At 43.2% G+C, this 23,660-nt stretch overlaps 1 protein-coding gene across 1 annotated transcript; it reads right to left on the reverse strand.

The window, feature by feature from the left end:
• Positions 1 to 365: 365 nt before the first annotated feature.
• On the reverse strand, positions 366 to 4,213 carry LOC121695436 (nuclear factor 7, brain-like). Its single transcript, XM_042076286.1, has 4 exons — positions 3,631 to 4,213; positions 2,362 to 2,457; positions 2,042 to 2,272; positions 366 to 1,340 (listed from the first exon to the last, which is right to left on the reverse strand). The coding sequence occupies exons 1-4, from the start codon at positions 4,027 to 4,029 to the stop codon at positions 981 to 983; spliced, it is 1,086 nt and encodes a 361-aa protein (XP_041932220.1). The 5' UTR covers positions 4,030 to 4,213; the 3' UTR covers positions 366 to 980.
• Positions 4,214 to 23,660: the final 19,447 nt, after the last annotated feature.

Below are 23,660 nucleotides of genomic sequence, written 5' to 3' on the forward strand. Positions count from 1 at the left end.
CAGTATTATTCAAAAGAGAAAAAGACAATAGAATTTAATGATCTTTGCAATTTCAACATTATGGCTTTGGAGAGAACGTAATCCATACTGTATACCACCGTATCAGATATAGATTTATGCATGTGTGAATTTTTCATAATTGATTTTACATGTCACAAACCTGTAGCCCTTATATGACATTTAAAATGGTGAACTCTCCACAATGAAAGACATTTATCACATATGTAATCCTCATAATAACAAAAGTCAAAGTGGATCAGACAGAAACAGGAGAGAAATTAGATCCAATATTCAACCACGGAAACACCCACTCTCTCTCATTGTGTAGATCAGTGTTATTATCAGTGTCAGAGAGTGACAGCATATCTGTTCAAATAGAGTGAGATGTTTATTTGAAAATGTCATAATTATGTCAAACTGCATATTCTACATCTACACCAATAGACAACAGACTTGTAAACATGTACATCAAGTTTAAAAAAAATGTATCAAGAGTGAAGATCTAGATTTCTTAAAGGTGGGGTGTGCGATTATGCACAATGTTGCGTTTGTTGATAATTTTTATACTTACATTTCTTAGCAGATCATTTTGCCCAAAAAATGTTATGGGCTTAAAATTGCATATGATCGTGCACCTTTAAAGTTTATATTAAGAATAGACTGAAAGGAAATAGGTCTGTATTTGCAACATGTAGGCCATCACAATAAGAGTAAATAGTTAATTCTGCTTGGAGATAGTAGGCCAAAAATAAGTTTGAAAATATTGGCATATTTAATATTGACAGAAATCCCATATCATATACCCTACTGATGACATGTTTAAGTTAGAAATTATGGACAGCACGGCATTCTGGTACCAAAATAATTCCATAACCAAAATAATTCATGTTCAAGGTGGTAATGCGGCCACAACGTGCAGTGCATTATCCTGCTACCACTGACACTTGCGTTATGTTAATTTGCTGCTATAATTTCCACCTTTAATTGCTAAAACTTGTTTGTTGAACTACATCTTTCCACCACACATCCAATGTCTGGTGCTGCCGCGGACGTGGTGAACTTGGGCCCTGTGGCTGCAGAGGGGGTGGAGCCAAGCTTTGCGTATGCTCCAGTTGAGATGCTGGAGGCGGTGGACCGCTCTGTGTCTGTCCCGGTGGTGGATGTGGTGGGAGTACTGCATGCAACCTCCTCGTTGGCCCCGGTGGTGGATGTGATGGGAGTACTGCATGCAACCTCCTCGTTGCCCCTGTTGGAGGTGGTGCACGTGAGCGATGTGTTGGCCCTGATGATGGTGTGCACTGGGTTCTAGAATAACACCTTTCCACTGTGCTCTTGTAGTTCTAGAAAAGAACAGTGGAGTCAGTTACAGCAAAACTAAAGCCAGAATGAGTAAACCATACCTAAGGATAAATGCTGAATGTTGGCTTTGTGTTCATTCACAAATTATGTTTTACATGCACATTGTCCTCTCTATCATCATCATCACTTACAGTAATACACCAGATGGAATGGTGAATGGAAAGGTGTGCATCACTTCATGCCCATTCGGTAAGTGATGATGCAATAATAGGCTAATCCATCTTTTTCTAGGTCCACTGGCTTTCAGAGCCGCTCGGTTTTCTCCATAGACAGTAAAATAAACATTTTCTTGCCGCTATTCAGTGTAGCCTTTAAGAAAATTGTCATCCTACTACTCACTTGTTGCCTCCTACCTAATAAAATCTTATTTTTCACAGAAGCCTGGACATTACCCTTGATTGAATCATCTGGCTGCACGGCTACAGTAAATACTCTGTCAAAGTTAACCAATGTTGTTTTACCCTCAATAAAACGGAGGTGATGGTGACTAGGTTTACAAGTTGCAAAAACCATCTGGCTGCACTAGTAAACGCTTTTTGACCAAAAAGCTGTTGGGCCATGTGACGTCTGATTGTATGTGAGGTTTACATACTGTATTATTTGGGCACATGTCTACAGTACAAGTTCAGTAAAGCTCGCCAGTTCTCTTTGTCGGATGAGAAATAGCAAGACTGCTTCTTACCTGTAGAAATGTGAAGTCATCAGCTCCCATCTGCTTTTCAATGGCTCTGATTGTGTCTGAAAGAGATGAGATCTCTCTGCTCATCTTCTCAATCTTCTCCTTCATCGGCTGAATCATCTGTTCCTCTTCCTCCCTCAGTGCAGCTATCCTGGCTGCCTCTTCATCTTGTAGACCCTTATGAAGCCGCGTAAAATGCTCTTGGGTCTGCCTCTCTTTTTCTAGAGCCTGCCTCTAGATTAACACACATAATAAAACCTTCTTTCAGTTCCTGCTGTAAAATTGAATGGAATTGAAGTTAATGACTAATAGTCATCTCTCACCTGAATATTTCTTACTGCCTGGCCACTTCTGAGTTTCACTTCTTCTTCAGTCTTCCGTTTCTCTATGAGGGACTGCAGCATAATCTTGAGTTCCTTCTGAAACATGCACAGACTTCACTATTGGCTAATGCACCAAAGTTGTTCTTAAATGGGCCACACCACTTTTGTACTAGGAAATATGTGGGATGATACCCCACAGGTGTCATTGTAATTATTGTGATTATTATTGTCATTGTGTATATACATAAATATATAAATGTAAATCAGGTTTCTCGGCCAAGTAAACTTGTGTATACAAGGAATACTCTGCATTTATTCCATCCGTGAATTACTGAACACACAGAGCACACAGTGAACACACAGTGAAGTGAAGCACACACACTAACCCAGAGCAGTGAGCTGCCTTGCTACAACGGCACTCGGGGAGCAGTGAGGGCTTAGGTTTTTTGCTCAAGGGCACTTCAGACGTTCCTACTGGTCGGGGATCGAACCGGTAACCCTCCGGTTACAAGCCTGAAGCACTAACCAGTAGGCCACGACTGCCCCATACAGTATGTATAATGTGTATATCCAGAAAATGTGCACTAATTTGAGTAAATTGTGTGCTCATTTTATTAAACTAGTCCAGTGCCAACATCCGGCCATGCTCCCCCTGCCCCCAAACCCCCATCTACCGCCATAACATGTCACCAAAGATGGTGGATTACGAAGATACTTCCTGAGAGGCCATTTCCTGTCCCTGGAAATGTATGCAAATAGGGTAGCAGTAGTACACGCCCTGGGTGAGGGGGGGGGGGGGGGGGCACTATCCCCATTTATGCAGTGATTGGGCTCCCTTTTTAACATTGAGGTCTATGGCAGAATCCAAGAATTTCCAGTCGAAGAAAATAAACATCTTGAATTTCCCCTGGGTATCAATAAATTATCTATCTATCTATCTATCTATCTATCTATCTATTAATGAAGGTGTACACCAAGGTTGTTTTGTACTCCGGCTTCTGTCTGGCGTGGAACCGAAGCGTTCAAACGTCAGTCATACGTCAGTGACACGCCCCTGTGCAGGCGCCTTGCCCCCCAAACCCCCATCTACCACCACAACATGTCACACTCACCAGCCACACTCGTATGCCCACGGCACATTCTTTCTTTTTTTTTTCTGGAGGAAACATTTTTCCACTTTATGACAATTCTGTGAGACATTCATAATTCCTTAAAAAGCAACCTATGTGTAGTTAAAATTAACTGCCAGTATCATGTCAAAATCCATACCTTAATATCTAGTGCAGCCTCATTGATGGGACTGAAGTTATGGTTTTGATGCTTCTTTGAGGTCTGACACACCAGACACACAGGCTGTTCATCGTCCAGACAGAAGAGCTTGAGTTTCTCACTGTGCAGACTGCAGAGCACATCAGATCCTGCTGAAGTTCTCTGACTTCTCTTCTGTAAGAAAGTCTCACACAGGTTCCTTAGATGGAGATTCAGAGGAGGCTGAGTATTTGAGGATATCCTCCTGCAGACTGGACATTGTCTAGATCCCGTGTCCCAGACCATCTGCAGACAGACCTTACAGAAGCTGTGACTACAGGAGAGGATAACGGGATCCCTGAAGATGTCGTGGCACACAGGACAGGAGAAATCCTCTTCTGAGAAAGAATTAGATGCCATTGTCTAGTTACTGGTTGACTTTCTTTTGAAGTGTGCTTGAAGATCACTGCAGATTCAAGAAAACACAATCTAGTGAGCTGCTTTCCAGTGGCTGAAACCAAATGCTATGTCTGTGTGCGCATCATAAGGTTTTGACACAGAGTTAAAAATGAATCCATCGTTCTACACAGTCCGCGTGTCTTGGTTCCCCACTTCCTAGTTTCAACAAGGAGGGGCGTGGGTCGAGAAGGATTCTGATTGGTATTCTACAACAGCTATTTGAAATTGTTAAGGCAGACAAAGCACCTTTTATCATTCTGGCATCAATCATCTTGCACATTCTCTACTTAAAAATTCCTTGAGCAATTCTAAAATACATTTTTGTGAAACACTTATATTTCTCTATTTAGACACACAATTAAAAACTTTAAAGTATGCTATCAAAGAAGTCTTATTCTAGAGGAGGACACTGCCTAGATGTGTCATTTGGTATTTGTGTGGAGAGTATTAATACAATAATGTGTTTTTTGCAAAAATGGAATAGACTTTTTCTGTATAAGTGTGTATGTGTGTGTGTGTGTGTGTGTGTATGTGTGAGTGAGAGAGAGAGAGCGAGAGAGAAAGAGAGAGAGAGAATATGTGGGTGAGAGACATATTTAATTAAATCTGTTGTTATGTTCAACCCTGTTAACATTCACATTATTAGACCATTGACATTTGTCAAACAGAATTCTTAACCTGGAATTGATATATATTTTGTATGCTGGTTTGTACTCTATGTAATGCTTGTTGTATAAGTTGTTTGTTGTGTTATCTGTATTGATCGCATTGTCTGTATTTGTCTATTTCGTCCTTTTATCCCCTTTGCCCAGGGACCACTATGTAAATTAGCTGTATAGCTAACTCTGGTACAGGGCTTGAACTGTACATGGGCCCTGACAAATAAACTACTACACTAAACTAAACTAAACTAAACATGTATATGAAATGTGTCCCAATAGATTTATTTAGGGCACAAACAGTAAAATGCACACACTTGTGCATGTGCGTGTGTATGTCTGTGTATGTATGTGTGTTTATGTAAGTTGGTGTTTTTATGCGAGTGTGTGTGTGTGTGTGTGGTGCGTGTGTTTATGTCTGTCTGCATGTATGTGTGCGTGCTTGCGTGTATGTACTGCTGTGTGAAAGACAGAAGAGGCCATCACTAGATGTAGTCTGAGTAGTTCTGAGATATTGAGCTTCAAATAGTTTTAGAATTCCATAGAGCTAATTATATTGATAAGTGGAACAAGCCTCTTTAGATATAATGTCCAAAAATGCATACAACTTCAAGAAACACCTCACTTCACCTTATGAAGTTGTGACAGACTAAGACTATGTCAATAACTCAATTTTGACAAAAATGTTAGATAGAACCTTATAATTCTAAGAAGATTAAGTGTTTCAGCCTATTTGTTCACCTCTGTTCTCACTTCAGCTTCAAGAAAAGAAAATGCTTAACTTTCATTTCTGGTGAAACAAGATAAGCACCTAACTGTCATTTCCTGTTTCAGCAAGAGGACAGACGGTGTGTTCATGCACATGGGAAACGAAAAGTTCCCAGTGAAAATGTCATCGTTCACATCAACTCATTTGGAAATAATTGATTGGTGGGATGAGTTTTTCACACATTCTGACTGTAAAGCACATGGACGCTGACAGTTAGAAAAACAACGTAATCACCGGGGCGGTCCATAGGTGGTCTGAACGCACCAAGACTACAGGCACAAATGAGTTAGACTGAAGAGCCTTGATGGAATGACTCTACAGAATGACTCTGGTTAGAATAGTCTCACAAATGAGTTTGTAAAGCAAGTCCATCCTTACATCCTGAAAAAAACTGTGAATGTGTGAATGTGAATGATTACTCTATTAGAATAGACTTCACTGTTCTATGAAGACAACATAATAAACAACATTATAGGCTATTATTAGAGGATTTCAAGGTCTCAGTAGCATACAGACATCACACACAACATGCACTTACAGCAGAAAAAGTAATATACATATAAGAAACTCCACTGTACAATAGTAACAGTAGAAGATAAACATGATACAAAAATACTAAATACTAAATATACTATAAAAACTAAATGATTCAGGAAGGAGGTGCTGGAGCTAGGTCACACTATACCATGGGCTGGACACCTAGCTTATATGAAAACACTGCAGAGAATAAGCAAGCGTTTTTATTGGCCAGGGCTATTTGGAGAAGTGAAGAGCTTTTGTAAGTCCTGTCCCCAGTGCCAGCTATCTGGAGGCAAAGGCCTCGCCCATGCCCCTTTGATTCCCTTACCAGTAGTTGACACTCCCTTTGAGCGGATAGGGATAGACATAGTTGGACCCCTAGAGAGGAGCAAGTCTGGGAACAGATTCATTTTGGTTATCTGTGACTATGCAACCAGATACCCAGAAGCCTTCCCGATGAGCGAGGTCACTGCCAAAAAGGTTGCTATGGCCATGTTACACCTGTTCTCCAGGGTAGGGATTCCCCGTGAGGTCCTAACAGATCAGGGCCCCAACTTTATGAGCAGAACCCTCCAACAAGTGTATGATCTGTTAGGGATAAAAAGAGTCAGAACCACTCCTTACCACCCACAGACAGATGGACTAGTTGAGCGGTTCAACCAGACCCTTGTGAACATGCTCAGGAAGTTTGTGGATGACACTGGAAAGGACTGGGACCAGTGGCTACCTTACCTGCTGTTCGCATACAGGGAGGTCCCTCAGGCATCGACGGGATTTTCACCCTTTGAGCTCCTGTATGCACATCAGGTTCGAGGTCCACTGGATGTTTTGAAGGAGACCTGGGAAGGAGAAACCTCGGGCAAGACGGACATCATCTCCTACGTCCTAAAGATGAGGGAGAAGCTTGCAGCTGCAACTGCTATGGCTCAAGAGAACCTCCAGAGGGCGCAAGGTCGGCAGAAGGCGTGGTATGATCGGTCAGCCCGTACCCGCTGTTTCCAGCCTGGGGAGAAGGTCCTGCTGTTGTTGCCAAGCTCAGACAACAAGCTGCTGGCGAAATGGCAGGGGCCCTACTCTGTGACCAGGAAGATGGGACAGGTGACCTACGAAGTCCACATGCCAGACCGGCGCAGGAAACACCAGGTCTTCCACGTCAATATGTTAAAGAAGTGGAGTGAGAGGCCAGAGCCGGCAGTGTCTGCAATGCTAATCCGAGCGGTCGAGGAGGAGGAGGAGTACAGCGAGCAGTACTTACCTGGTCGTGAGGAGAAGAGCAAGTTGGATCTGAGTCATCTGCCAGAGGGTCGACAGCGTGAGCTCAGCCGCATCTTACCTGAAGATCTCTTCGTGGAGCGACCAGGACGGACAGCGTTGGTGGAGCACCGGATTGTGCTGAAGGACGAGCAGCCGGTGAGACAACCTTCCTACCGGGTACCAGAACGCCTGCTGCCTGTCCTGAAGGAAGAGCTGGACATGATGCTACAGCTTGGGGCAATCGAGCCTTCCTTCAGTGAGTGGAGCAGCCCAATCATCCTGGTACCTAAGAAGGACGGTGGCCTACGGTTCTGCCTGGACTTCAGAAAGGTCAACACCCAGGCCAAGTTTGATCCTTACCCCATGCCGAGGATTGATGATCTGGTGGAGCGCCTGGGCAAGGCAAAGTTCCTGACCACCCTTGACCTTTGCAAAGGTTACTGGCAGGTGCCTTTGTCAAAGGAGAGCAAGGAGCTGACTGCTTTTAGGACGCCGTTTGGTCATTTTCAGTTCACCGTGCTTCCATTTGGGTTGCATGGAGCGCCAGCCACATTCCAGCGCCTGATGGACAGAGTCCTCAGGGGGACGGAGGGCTTTGCCGCCGCCTACCTTGATGACATCGTCATCTATAGTGCCAGCTGGGTGGAGCATTTGCGTCATCTGCAGCATGTCCTCTCCTTGGTGAAGGAGGCGGGCCTGACCATCCACCCGAACAAATGCGCCTTGGCCAAGGAAGAGACTTCCTACCTTGGTTTTGTGCTGGGCCGAGGTGTCATCCGCCCTCAAGTAGGGAAGGTGGAGGCCATCATGGCTGCAGAGCGACCAACCACCAAGAAACAGGTGCGGTCCTTTTTAGGCCTGGTGGGTTGGTACAGACGTTTTATTCCAAACTTTTCTGAGAAAGCTGTGGTGCTGACAGAGCTGACCCGCAAATGTCAGCCAAATAAGGTTGAATGGACTGAGGAGTGTGATGCAGCTTTTAAAGACTTGAAGGACTCCTTGTGCAAGGAGCCTGTGCTCCTCAGCCCAGACTTTGAGAAACTTTTTACAGTGCAGACCGATGCCTCAGAGAGAGGGTTGGGTGCTGTTCTGTTGCAGGGGGACAATGGACAACTCCAGCCTGTGGCTTACATTAGCCGTAAGCTGCTACCGAGGGAATGCAACTACTCCACGGTAGAGAAGGAGTGTCTGGCAATTAAGTGGGCATTGGACTCCTTCAGATACTATTTGCTGGGGCGCAAATTTGTCCTAGAGACTGATCACCGAGCATTGTCTTGGCTGGGACAAATGAGGGATTCCAATGCAAGGATCACACGGTGGTTCTTGGCAGTTCAGCCATTTGACTTTGATGTTTTGTACAGGGCTGGAAAGTTGAACTGTACAGCGGACTTCCTGTCTAGGATGCCACAGGGGGCATCTCCAGAAGGGGGGGGAAATGTCACGGACTGAGCCGTGACGTGCTCACGCAGCGTGCAGCCAGCCAAACGCCGGCGCTAACATTCAAACTGTCCTGCCGCTGTTCTCCGTGTAATATCACTGTCATTACCGTTTGCTCTGTTGTATTCCTGGTTCTCTATTCACAATGTCATTTACCACCATTCACCATAAATGCCAGCTAGCATGCGTTGTTGTTTAAGGTGCAGGGAAAGGCCTACCGGCATTCTTAAGTAGCAAATGTTTGTGCATGACTCCATTCACATTACTCAAACTATATACATTGTCATTTCCATCTCCCATCTGTATTAATGTCTTCTGGTAGCAAGTAATGAAAATACCCACACTGGCTGTCAAACTTCTCATTTATTTAGTTAAACCTTCGTAATTACAACTCTGTACACAGTTAACTCACCACCATCCCGAACTCCGTTTCAACTTCCTGGTTTAACGTGGGGAAGCCGAGGGAATGTTCCACTAGGTTGAAATAGAGGGGTTTCGCGGGTGATTGGTGGTGGGAACCATTATTGCAGGGGTGTTTTTGTGTTTATCACTAATATGGGTTTTTCTCTTTACAAATGTGATTTTGGTGGGGGAGACATTTTGTATGTATTTCTATATTTGCTGTTTGCTTGTTTGGTTTATTATTTGGTTATTATTGTGTGATTATTTGGTTAATTGATTTTTGTTAGCAATGGGGCAATCTAGTGGGAGGGGCTACAGCTAGCCTAAGGCTGTATTAGGCCCCATGGCCTCAGTTGCAGGGGGTCTGTGCAGAGAGAGAGAACTGTAAATGAGAATTGTAGACTGGTTAAGTGTGCAGGGTCTTTTGAGACATAGCCTGGCAACTTGATGCCTATTTATTTTCTTTTTGAACAGTTTTTGTTTTGCATTTTTGCTCATCTTGACACTGAATATTTGCACGTATTAGAAAAAATAGTTTTGAAAAAAATAAAAAAAAATAAACAAAAGACCTTTTTTGGAAACTTGCATCTTCCCTGACTCCGCCATCGGTTATCCTGCCACATCAACTATCAAATTTTATATTATGCCAGAGAACAGAGATTAGATGAGGTGATAACATACTGGCACAGAAACATTGGGAAATGTTTTGCATCATGTGATACAAGTAGAATTGTTTATGTATTTACACTGAAGCCTAAAAACGGACTCATCAGTGTCATTTTCAAAGGGAGCTCTACAAAGAAAACAAAGTGAATGTCTCAAATACATTTTAAAAAGTAAAAATCATCAAGGAAATTAAACTGGTAGAAGACATTTTAAGTTCCACACCACTCAAACAGCGATCCAGTAGGACCAAACCCCATGATAAATACTGTATATATACCCATCACCAGTGATCACTGATGTGCATGTTGTGTCTTTACCAGTGGCGTAACTATAGTAGGTGCAGCAAGTGCAGTCGCACCAGGGCCCGTGACCTCCCGGGGCCCGTCGCTACCCCCGCCATGCCTCCTTTTTTTACCCCCGCAAATAAATGGGGGGTTCAGAGTACATTTGAAAATGTTAGAGCACAGAGAGTGAAGCATCACTTTGACGAACTATCGGAAGATGAGCGCTTAACCAATGCAAAGTGCAGGTATTTAATGCAACTCTGGACATCATAATCAGTCAGCTCTCCCAAAGATTTGCAAGTATGCGGGAAACTTGTCATGTGTTTGAGTCTTTACGTCCTATGACCCTTCAACTCGCAGGTGATGATGAACTGCTTGAAAAGGCAAGACGTTTGTCAGACCATTATAGCAGGGACATTGCACCGACATTCCCAACACAACTCCTCTCATTCAGTACTGGCTTTAAAGCAGAGATTTCACAGAAGTCATCTATTTTTCAACTTGCCAAAATGCTGGTGGTAGATTATGACAGTGTAACATCCACATTCGGGGAAGTGTGTACTGCTCTCATGTTGTTTCTGACATTGCCTGTGACTGTGGCAACAGCTGAGCGATCTTTTTCCAAACTCAAACTTATTAAGACCTACCTAAGGAGCAGCATGGGGCAGGAGAGGCTCAGTGGGTTAGCTATCCTGTCCATTGAAAATACGAGAGCCAGAGCATTAAATATTGGGAACATCGTTGACGATTTTGCACAACGAAAGGCTCGTAAGATGGCCTTCTTCTAATGGCCTAATTCACGCATATTGGGGATTGTATGCCTATGAATGATTTTATTTGGTTTCTGCACGGTTAAATAAGTTAGGCTACATTAAGTTTTGTTTCTGCGCAGTGCGAGTCTATAAGCAAGCAATCTACGCTTGCAGTTTCAGCAAAGGGTTGAAGAGGCGCATTGAGTGTTCAATTCCATGCGAGTAGATGTTAATGCAGTAATATTAGATTACCCTGACCTTTTTAATGTTTTCACATGTAATGGATCCTATGTAGTCGTGTGATTTTTATTTGAAATTGTAATCTGTAACTACTAAACTACTTTGGTGCCTCAGGCCCTTTGCATAAACAATTGAAGTCACCCTTAATGTGTATTGCTGTACAGTATCAGAGCTAATTCATCCTGGGCCAAAGTATGTCGGTATGGGGCCCGCGTAGCGATCTCGCACCTGGGCCTACCATTGGTTTGTTACGCCACTGGTCTTTACCCATCACCAGTGATCACTGATGTGCATGTTGTGTCTTTGCTGCACGCATCATGTGTGTATAATCCTATTTATTTATTATTATTGATGTATTTACATTGAAGCCTATGAGCAGGTCATCATCAACACACTATACATGTTGTGTCATCATCAACACACTGTACATGTTGGGTCATGGGTCATCAACACACTGTACATGTTGGGTCATGGGTTATCATCGACACACTGTACATGTTGGGTCATGGGTCATCATCACACTGTACATGTTGGGTCATGGGTTATCATCGACACACTGTACATGTTGCCCCATTGTGTCTTTGCCTTTCATCCCTCCCCGAATTGTGCCTGTTATGCTGTGGTACTCTGCCCCCTGCTGACCTTCCAGTGGCAGTGCAACAGCCTATGAGTGCGACGACATTTTCAGACAGTCATCACCTGATTGTTCACACCTGATCAGGTGCTGATAGAACACAAAGCTGTTCCATACCTCTGTATCAGATTCTGATGGATGCATAAGTTAATTTTACCTGAATGATTTAACATATCACAAAACGTTCAGCCCTTACACAACATTTAAAAAGGTTGAACACATACAATGAATATCAAATGATCACATGGGAGAAGAGGTTGTGTCTGATGCTGGTGATTTCTCTCAGTCCACAGTGGTGTTTTCTCTCAGAATCTCCTCTAACTGATTCATCTCCTCAATCAGTTCTGGTCTACACAGAGACACTATCAGCTCTAACTGGGCTGCTCTACTCTTACTGAGACCTTCACTGGTGAGATCCTCAAAGGAGTCACACTAGCACCATTAAAGTATGGAAACACTCTCTCAGTGAAAGTGTGTGTGAGAGTGTGTAGGTGTGTGTTATTATCAAGGTCAGAGAATGACAGCTCTCCTCTGTCCCAGTCCAGCTGCACTCTGATCCTCTGTAGTTCCTGCACTGTGAGGATAGTGGGGGCATGAGGAGAGGCATGTGCTGCATATCCAGCACCATTATGCCCCACACACCAGTGTCCACTGATGGAGGTGAAGTTTCCCTTCCTCTTGAGAGACTCTGACATCACACCCACAATCCAACATGGATTTTCTCCAAGCTCCACATCCCAGCAGGGAGTCCCTGAGTTAAAGCCCTCAGAGCCCAGGACACTGGCAAAGTGATCAAATCTCTCTGTATTATTAGGAAGCTGCTGTCTCTTGTCACCACGTCTCACACTGGTCAGATCATCAGACAGGATAAGATTGTGTTTTGCAGTGTTAGGATCCAGAATCACAGGAGCTGCAGAGAAGAAGACCACACCCATAAGCTGAATACTGAGGGCCAGATGTACGTATATTTGCGAACATAGCATTATATATAATGATATTACATGTGGACTTACAGTTCCCAACCAAGAAATTTAGTGTAAAAACGGTAATGTCAACAATCACCAGTATTTTGAAACCTGGTGTACTTTGATTGACTGCATGTACCTTGTGAAGTGAAAACAAGTGTTATTCTTTGACAGAATAATTTAATTTTGAGTCAGATTTCCAGTGTTTTGGTAAAGTTAGTGTGTGCAGAGAAAGATGTGTTAGTATATATTTAACAAAATGTGTTTTTGAGAAGAAAATTATCCATTTGGCCAATTGTGTTTTGTAGGTGCGAGTCTGTGTTAAGAGTTTAGAAAAAGTAGGCCTATCTGAAGTATGTGTAAGCTTGTTAGCGATTGAAAAAAAACTGTAATAGGGTTGCTACCAAGTGTTCTCTTCTTGAGTGACATGACCTGACAGTCTTTTGCAGTGTTGTGTGTAACGTGTTAAAAAATAACGAGTTACAGTAACGTAACTACTTTTTCGAGTAAAAAGTAGTGTAACGCGCTACTACTGAAAATTTGATAACGTAACGTAGGCCTAGTTCGTTTTTCATATCGGCGCAACGTTACTTTTCCCAGGGACAGATTTGACAGCGACGCTGCTTTCTCAGCTGCACGCTTGCGCAATAGGCATGAGCTCCACACGGCAGCCTACGTGACAGAGGCTGGTAGCATGAAGTGCAATCATAGCTCCACACGGTACGTGATAGAGGCTGGTGGCAATGAAGAGCAATCATAGCAAGCGAGACGCAGCCAACGCTAACTTCTGAGGGATGGAGGTATTCACATTACTTCGAACTTCGAACTCGTTGAAACTAAGGGGAGGAATGTGAGTGTTAGTTGTAGCCTACACTGTGCTCTGATTTTGTCCACTGCCGACTGTCCACTGATTGATATGATTTGCACTAGCTTTGTACCAAATTTCGGAGGAGTGCCTGTTTAATGAAAGAGTATAAGACTATAAAATAAGCCCTCATATTTTGTGTTCACCTATATGCCCAAGATGTATCGAGGCTTTGTTATTATGACCGCTGCGCAGCGAAGCGGCGGTCATATAGGTTTAGTCAGATTTTTCTTTTTTTTTCTTTTTCACATGTCTAAATTTCCGTCAAGGATTCCCGGGACACTGTAAGACCGGGGTACACGAAACTTGGTGGGCATGTAACTCCACATGGATAGCATGGAACCATCGTTTTTCGTCTTGATCTGTAGCTCCCCCGCTGGACTGGACCCCCTGAAAGGAGGGTAGGGCAGACACAGTTTTCTGTGAATATCTTGAGAACCGTAGGGCCTAGGGGGTCCGTGTATCATTCGTTCATTTGATATTCAATTGAGAATCCAAAATGAAAAAACAAAAAAAGGACTTGTTTTTTCATTATTTGTTTATGAATGTGATACAAACCAACAAATAATGCTTTGTTTTTCAGACTTTTGATTTCATGATCAGATCAAAAGTAGAACGTTTAAAAAACGGCCTCAGGCCCAAAACTGATTTTGTTATTTATTTTTTCCGATTGCTCTGACCCGGAAATTATTTATTGACTTCCATCGCCAACTGCTGCTTCTGTTTTGCAGTGTTAAATCGGACTAGGCCTACCAGTCCGATTATAACTTTACCACACACAATTTAACCTAAAGATCTATATTTAAATGACCACTTGACAGAGCAACAGAATCTCTTTTTTTCCCCTCAGTCGGCAGTCTAAACAAATAGGTTTTTCAACTCCTATGCTCAATTCAGGTAGCGTAGCCAGAAATGTTCAAATGGGTGGGCACAGAAAGAAAAGGGTGGGCAAAGCCAATTTATTTGAACATAGCCTAAGAGAAGCCTAGATGAGATACACCATACAAACATTAATCGTCATGTTATAGGCTATTTATGACATAGTGGAATTTATTGAATGCATTTGATCACAGCTGACAAATTAGGCAGAAACATGGACTGGAGCAAAACAATGCATGAATGTAGACCTAGCTTCAGCGCATCACATGAAATGCAATTGAGACAATAGATTGACCATATTGTACAACTACAAAGCCTTATCATAGGCATGTTACATTCATGACATGAAAAGTAGAACTTATTAAATAAAAATGGCAAATTAGGCCTGAGCAGTCGGCTAAACATTTTAAACTTGCGCAAAACGGCATGACCTAAAAAGTGGAATATGAACGCATTTCACTGTTTCTTGAGCTCTCAGAGCAGTGTTGACTTGCGCGTCTTCACTGGGCAGGCAATGGTAGTCTGAGCGCGATCCAGGATCCAGATCCGGCCGCCTTGTTTTCTCGATCGATTCGCTCGACGTGCACACATACAAATCTTTTTGCTCCTATTATATCACCTAGCCAGGAGCAAAAGTATTGTCACTCGTAGAAGCAGATTCGAGCACTTGTATCAATTGACTTGTAGTCGTGCAAGAAAATCAAAGCGATCTGTAGAATTTTATTAATGAGAAATTATTTCACAGATGCACAACTTCGGATGCATTAGTTCACATTTGGGTTTACAAATGCACGAATGTTGTGCATGATCTCAGATTATGAAACAGGGATGTGCAAACGTGTTTCGCACCAACTGCGCTGCAACGATTGGAGCAAAAGTGTCGAGTGCATGACTCTTGAAAGTTGTGACTCACAGGATAGGATTTGTGTACCTGTAAAAAGGATTTGTGAACCCGTAGCCCCTATTTTGTGTTAACAAGATATTTAAAAAATATGTACAACTTCAACTTTACTGTTACACATTTATGACTTTAGTGTGCACATGCAAAATCTGCAGTTAAATGTGCTCGCCACTTTTGCACCCAAAATACCTTCATAACTTACGAGCAGGCAATGGTAGTCTGAGCGCGATCCAGATCCGGCTGCCTTGTTTTCTCGATCGATTCGCTCGACGTGCACACATACATATTTTTTTGCTCCTATTATATCACCTAGCCAGGAGCAAAAGTATCGTCACTCGTAGAAGCAGATTCGAGCACTTGTATCAATTGACTTGTAGTCGTGCAAGAAAATCAAAGCGATCTGTAGAATTTTATTAATGAGAAATTATTTCACAGATGCACAACTTCGGATGCATTAGTTCACATTTGGGTTTACAAATGCACGAATGTTGTGCATGTTCTCAGATTATGAAACACGGATGTGCAAATGTGTTTCGCACCAACTGCGCTGCAACGATTGAAGCAAAAGTGTTGAATGCATGACTCTTGAAAGTTGTGACTCACAGGATAGGATTTGTGTACCTGTAAAAAGGATTTGTGAACCCGTAGCCCCTATTTTGTGTTAACAAGATATATAAAAAATATGTACAACTTCAACTTTACTGTTACACATTTATGACTTTAGTGTGCACATGCAAAATCTGCAGTTAAATGTGCTCGCCACTTTTGCACCCAATATACCTTCATAGAAACCTGGCATGCAATATCTACTTCTGCACGGAGACTCGACTCCATCTGTAGAGAACACAACATGTAGGCTTACATATATGTGCAATGTATTGGCAGTACCATTAATCATATAGATATATGCAGTGAACAGAATATATTCTAATAAAAACTGAATAAATATGGTATGAATCATATGGACAGATATGTACAGTACAGTTATGTGCAGTGTGGTAACAGTACCATTGTAGTGCAGAAACAGAAACATAAACATCAGAGAGACTTGTGTAGCACTCGGCTCTGAAAATATTGTTTAATTATCTAAACTAGTTTTATAGAGTGTCTGGACCAGTTCTATCAGAAGATTTCTATGTTAGACTGCTGGAGGTAGAAGGTTGCAATGCCTATTTCATTAAATCTGACACAATGCATGGATTCCAGTTGCTGCTACTGGAAGAAACTGGAATCCATGCATTTCCACTGAATTATTTTTGGAATCTGATCCCTTATCATACCTGTTCATTCTTACTCGTTGCTCGACTTATCATGACTAAATTCAAGATGGCTGCAAACGCTAAACTTTGTGAAGATACTGTCTGTATAAATCGTCTTGTAAGTAAACTACCAGTGCTTTTTCAAAGTTCTCAATGTCGACAGCCTTTTCAAGGCATTTCAAGGAAGGAGTGGTAGCATGCAAGCTCCCACATTGACCCAGTAAAGAAGGCATCAATAGATTGTTGGGGAGGGTCATGTGTTTTTTCTCAATCACTTTGGAGGGTCATAGAAAAAGTTCTTGCTGGCGAAGGAGGGTCACGTTTTTTTTGACTAACACTCCCAAAATTCCTCCGGTAACCCCTTAAATAACAGAAAATAAAGTAACAGAATGTCCCGCCTAGGGTAGACAATTGAATGACTAGACAGAGGCTGATTTACCGAAATACAAAAATAGATTTTATTTACAACCACTATTATTTTCAAGGTTCTGAGCGGTGATCTTCTCACAATAATTACAGTAACAGGCACCCCACACAAACATTGCACAGAAAATAAGAAACGGGCTTTTCCCACCCTAGTGGTAGACTAGGCAAGGGAAACAAAAACAAAAGGCAGCTCTCTACTACGGGTATCAGGCCAACCACAACAAAGTGGTGCATAAGGCATAATACCCAGACTGAACAAAAGGGGAGGGCCTATTGGACTGCAAAGCAATTCACACGCACTAGAACAAGCTATTCCGTACAAGCGTTTAAGTGGGAAAAAATACTTCTCTATTCACAATGGTAATACACCCCAAAATGGGGACACAATGAACCCAGTAACTTCTTGATAAATATTGAAATACACCCCAAAATGGGCAAGCTGATATATGCACACACACACTATGAATAGGCTAATACAGGGGGAGGGGGATAGTTGAAGAGGTCAGATCTAGCTATCACGGACAGGTGAATCAGCCCGCAACACAAAGAGCAGGACAACTACCGTAGAGCTACACAAAGAAAACCCAAACAAAACATACAATTTTCCACAAAACAAAATGACAATCTTTGGGTGCACTGTTACAAAGTGGCCAGGGGAAAACAGTGATTGACCACTTTATGCTGACGTTCGAGGGTGCGGGAAAACAGCACACCTCCAGGTTCGGGAACTTAGAATCTCCACAGTAAGACAGCCAGGCCGTAGGCTACGGAGATGAGGTGCGCTACCGCTCACTGTCACACTCAGTCACTAATCGCGAAAACACCCGGTTGAGCAAAGACGCGTTGATTGATACAACACGAATGGTACAGCAGATGACTTCGGAGGGACAGCAACAAGAAAGCAGACACCAACCGCCGACACCAAACAATTCTCCCAGCAAGACAGCACAGGTGAGCTTCTTCTTCTTTTTTATATGGCGGTTGGCAACCAGCTTTTTGGTGCATTACCGCCACCATCTGGACTGGAGTGTGGATCAAGTGGTCAACCTACACCAGTGGTCCCCAAACTACGGCCCGCCACCTCATTTTGGGTGGCCCCCCAAAACATGTCCGTGGTATATAGCAACCGGCCCGCACGGGAGTACGACATCGTCAAACTATAACCTCTGCAATTTCCCCATTCATTCTCTATGGCGAGTCTTAACAGTACACATGTAATACTCTTTTTGTCCACTGGTGGTTGTTTTGGCGCTGTTTCGCGTTGGCCATCAAAAACGGAATGAAATGTAGGCCTATCTGCAAAAAATGCAATGAGGCTATGCTGACTGCATCAGTGCTCAACGTATTCTAAACGTTTATCAATGAATTGTTAATAACTAACTAACTTATATTCAAGTCATTTTTCTGGGACTTTCTGGGATAATTATTTTTATTTGTTCAAATGTTGAATGGTGGTCATTTCAGACCACTTCAGCACTTCATAAAATTCTCATAGTTTGAGAACTTTACATTTTCAGAGTTCACACATTTTTAATGAAATATACCTTTGGGACTACCTGCTAATACTTTTGGGAATGCAAAAGTCTTTTTATTAGTATTATTTAATTTGAGTTACATTTTACACTGATATGGCATGATGGCAATATAAACACAGCTAACAATGGTATTAAATTGCAAAAGCCTATAGATTAAATGTAATGGAATATTCAACTAAGGTAGACTGCTGTTGTTCACAGCACTAAGCTATTTATGGTTACTGATATACTCCGAGTCTCTGGCCCTCTCTTACAGCCAGGCATAGTAAGCTGGCCCTCGGAAGAAAAAGTTTGGGGACCACTGACCTACACTTTCCTAAATTCTTTTCAATAACCCAGTTACCTTCAAAATAGAAAACAAAAAAGAAAAACAAACTTCACCTGATTCTCTTTGCAGTATATCATTCAAATTTAATGTCATCTGGATTTCACCAAGTTGTGAGATAAATCTTTGTCTGGCTTGATGGTACTCAGGACAAAACATAATTACATGCTCTATGGTCTCTTGACTATTGCAATATTCACACATTCCATCAACATGCTTTTTCATGGTAAACAATGTTCTGTTTAATCCTGTATGTCCTAGCCTCATTCTGGACACCACATCTTCTTCTTGCTTACTTCTGCATGTATTCCTGCTCCTCCCCAACTTTCCTTGAATACTATGCAGGTGTCTCCCAGACTGTTCATTATCCCATGCAAATTGCCATTTTTCATTTATTTTAGCTTTAATTATACTTTATACTGACTTCAGCTTTGCTGTATTTAATATTCAACTCTATATCAGACTTCCCTGCTGCTTTCTTTGCACATTTATCTGCTAATTCATTACCTCCTACACCTATATGAGCTGGTACCCATATAAATGTAGTACTAATACCAGACTTAAGCAGATTGTTGCTAATTGCATTATTTCATATACTATGTCCTGTCTAGACTCAGAGTGAAAACATTTAAGGCTTATTAAAGCTGAGCTAGAGTCTGACGCAATCACAGCTTGCTTAGGTCTATTGCTCTCTACCCACAATAAGGCCATCCATATTCCTATCATTTCTGCTGTGTATACAGCTAAATCATCAGTGATTCTCTTTCCAGATTCAATGTTTAACTGAGGGATAACATAAGCAACTCCCATTTTCTTATCAGTCTGCTTAGATGCATCAGTATATAAAATGACTGCTTCTTTATATTTGCTCAATGTACCTCTGGACCCTGTAATGATCCACTTCAACATCCTTCTTTTCCTCTAATAAGTCTACTGGAACCTCTGACATCAACACAGGAACAACAGGATATGCCACTGTAGGGCTTATTTCAAGAGCACTGATTCCCATAGTTATTACCTTTTGTCTTATTTTCCAACCAAAACTTTTAATAAGGTAACTCTCTCTCTCTCTTGACACTGCCATAAAAGTGATTGACTGATGTGTTTTTAACTATGACCCCTTAGATTTGTCCAATACACAAGAGAGAGCTGGTCTCTTCTAAGATAGAGAGGCATCTCTCCCATCTCTACCTGGACTGCTGCCACTGGCGTGGTCTTAATTGCCCCACAGCATAGCTTTAAACCTTGGTGCTGAATTACATCTAGTTTCTTAAGTGATGTTTTAGCAGCAGACCCATACACTACACACCCATAATCAAACACAGATCTCATCAGCCCTGTATAAATGGCTTTTAAAGCAGGTCTACTTGCTCCCCATTCAACTCCACACAGACACCTCACATTCAACACTTTCTTGCATTTCTCAATATTTTTTGGATATGCAGTGAGTGACCAAGTTAAACGTTTATCAAACCACATTTCCAAATATTTGAAGAATTCCACTCATTCTAAATCTGCCCCAGATAGTTTGATTTTAACATCTAAATGTATTTTCTATTGAGACCCTAAACCCCCATTGATGGGCCCATTCTTGGACTCTGTTCACTGCCTGTTGCATCTTACCCACCACAAAATCTATATTTCTTCCTTTTTTCCACATTGCTCCATCATCTGCAAACAATGCCACCCCAACTGAATTTTGCATGTCTTTAAAAACATCATTATTGAAAATAATAGTGGACTAACAATACTTTCTTGTGGGACACCATTTTCCACACTGTATCTCTCACTTAATTCTCCATACATTTTTTTGAATTGTTCTATTAGACAAAAACCCTTTAATCCATTGGAACATCCTTCCCTTAATTCCCAATATTTTTTATCTTTATCAGTATACCTTCTTTCCACAACATATCATATGCCTTCTTAATATCAAAAAAGACATACAATGGGATCCATGGTGCCTCTACTAGGGATCGACCGATATATCGGCCGGCCGATATTTGCGTTTTTACGTGTATCGGCATCGGCCGATAAGCGGCTGCATTCGCCGATAGTTTTTTCCCGCATTATTTACATACAGGCGTCCACGGCAGCTCTGTGTTGCTGGAGACAATTCCCGTGCAGACTGCCCCTCCCCCACGAGCAGAGTGCTGAAAGCCTGCTCTTCAAGACAATAGTAAACTTTAAACTTTCAAAGCATCTTTTAACTGTTTGACTTAGCTGAAATATTGCCATACACTTTGAAGGTGGAAGCAAGTTTGTGGTCCAAATGGAAAACACGAATGATAGATAGGTAGGCTACTTTTTTAATGCTTAATGATCGTTTATGAAACTGCTTGCCATTGCGATTTGATAGCGACACACACAGTTGTCCAATCAAAAGGTTTATTAGCTGAGAACGAGAGCAGGGACACAGACCAAGAACACAATACACAAGGGGCAGGTCAAGTACACACACACTACACATACAGGGGGTGGACGCAGCCCCCCACACAAAAAGGGTCACACACGAGGGAGAGCTAAAAGGGAAACTTGTCACAATAAAGACGCTAACTTTACACTTATAACTTAGGAGATATAAAGACATAAACCCCAAATGTTCACCCCCATATCCCAGCATGCCCTGCGTGGGAGAGCGCTAACAAGGTCTTGTGCGCCGACGTTACACAGCTCCCCCAACAAGCCATTGCCGTCCTCGGCAATGACCACGAGGTAGCCACATGCTAACGTCGGCGCGCGTCGCCCGCCACTCAGTCCAGTGCGACAGTACCACCAACTCACGTCGGGTGCACGCCGCAGGAGCTCACTCAACGGGGAGCCACGCTGCTAGCAATCCAGTGCGGGCGTGCTAACAGCCACGTGGCCGTCCCCGCTCGTCACCAGCTCCCTCTCAGCAGCCGCCCTCAGGCTGCACTTTCCGCGGCGTGTCACCGCGGCACTCCTCCTCTCCTGGCGGGGCCCTAGGTGGCCTTTTCAACCGTCGACACTGTACCAAGCACCGGGGTTCGAGGGGGGTCAGATGAAGCTGCACCAACGCCACTCCACTCCGTCGTTTCACCGACCAGGACAGACAGGCACCGACTCCGCAGCAACCGGATCGCGCTGAGCTCTCCCGCTGCAGCTACTGTCTTCGGCGTCCCTCCTCGTGTTGCCTCCTCACAGAGCCGTCCTGCTCTGCTCTCGGCCCTTTCCACTTCCTCGCGGCCTCAGCAAAGGCACAACCCCCGAGATGGCCATGCTAACGAACTCCACACAACGAACTTTTTTTTTAAAGGTGCCGGCCAACAGGCCAACTAGAACGGGCGCCCACACAGCACGGTGCCTCTCACACACACCCAAATGTTTTAAAGTTCAGAGTGTCGGCGCGCGTCGCCCGCCACTCAGTCCAGTGCGACAGTACCGCCAACTCACGTGGGGTGCACGCCGCAGGAGCTCACTCAACGGGGAGCCACGCTGCTAGCAATCCAGTGCGGGCGTGCTAACAGCCACGTGGCCGTCCCCGCTCGTCACCAGCTCCCTCTCAGCAGCCGCCCTCAGGCTGCACTTTCCGCGGCGTGTCACCGCGGCACTCCTCCTCTCCTGGCGGGGCCCTAGGTGGCCTTTTCAACCGTCGACACTGTACCAAGCAGGGACACAGACCAAGAACACAATACACAAGGGGCAGGTCAAGTACACACACACACTACACATACAGGGGGTGGACGCAGCCCCCCACACAAAAAGGGTCACACACGAGGGAGAGCTAAAAGGGAAACTTGTCACAATAAAGACGCTAACTTTACACTTATAACTTAGAAGATATAAAGACATAAACCCCAAATGTTCACCCCCGTATCCCAGCATGCCCTGCGTGGGAGAACGCTAACAAGGTCTTGTGCGCCGACGTTACAGTATTTAGGGAGCTGCAAATAGCTAAGTTGTAGGCTCTCCATATTCATGCAGTAGCTGTTACAAACACTGGTCATATGATTAAGTAGCCTAATGCCAACGTTGTTCCGTGGTATTTGTGGGAGTTTTGTTCAGCGACCACCTGGCTGACGCGTGTGGTGTGTGTGTGTGTGTCTCCCTCCCTGAATGCCTGTTCTATACATGCTTGCCATTGTATTTAGGGAGCTGCAAATAGCTAAGTTGTAGGCTATCCGTATGCATGCATTAGCGGTAGCTGTTACGAACACTGGTCAATCATATGATTAAGTAATGCCGACGTTGTTCCGAGATATTTGTGGGAGTTTTATTCAGCGACCACCTGGCTGAGTTCTGGACGCGTGTGGTGTGCGCGTCTCCCTCCCCCTCTCCTTCGAGCGGGCGGAGTTGCCATCGCAGTGATATCAGAGCTTTAACTAGATGTACCGCAGAGCGGTACAAAATATGACCGCCGCCCAGTCCAGCACATTTTTTCCACAAAAAGAAATCACGCTGAAAGGCCTATATGATTCTAACTGTCTCACTAAATTGCATTATCCACACTCAATTCTCACTGGTATCTGCTAGACAACAAGTACCAAAACATGATTAGTTCATAGATTTCACATGTAAAATTCATTTTATACAACCCCACCTCCATCTTGCCTGTTCATAATTCTGAGAAATTCTTGATTGTTTGTGTTATGTTTATGTTATGTGTGTGTCTGAGTGTGTGTGTGTGTGTGTGTGTGTGTGTGTGTGTGTGTGCGTGCTTGTGTGTGTGCCTGCGTATGTGCCTGTGCATGCAAGCGTACATATGTCTACTGTGTGAGTATGTGTCATACGTATGATTACTGTGAATGTATGTATGTGTGTGTGTATCTATCTGTTTGTGCACATGTGTGCACATGAAAT

Source organism: Alosa sapidissima, chromosome 2 (assembly GCF_018492685.1).
Source record: "Alosa sapidissima isolate fAloSap1 chromosome 2, fAloSap1.pri, whole genome shotgun sequence".
Lineage (NCBI taxonomy): Eukaryota > Metazoa > Chordata > Actinopteri > Clupeiformes > Clupeidae > Alosa > Alosa sapidissima.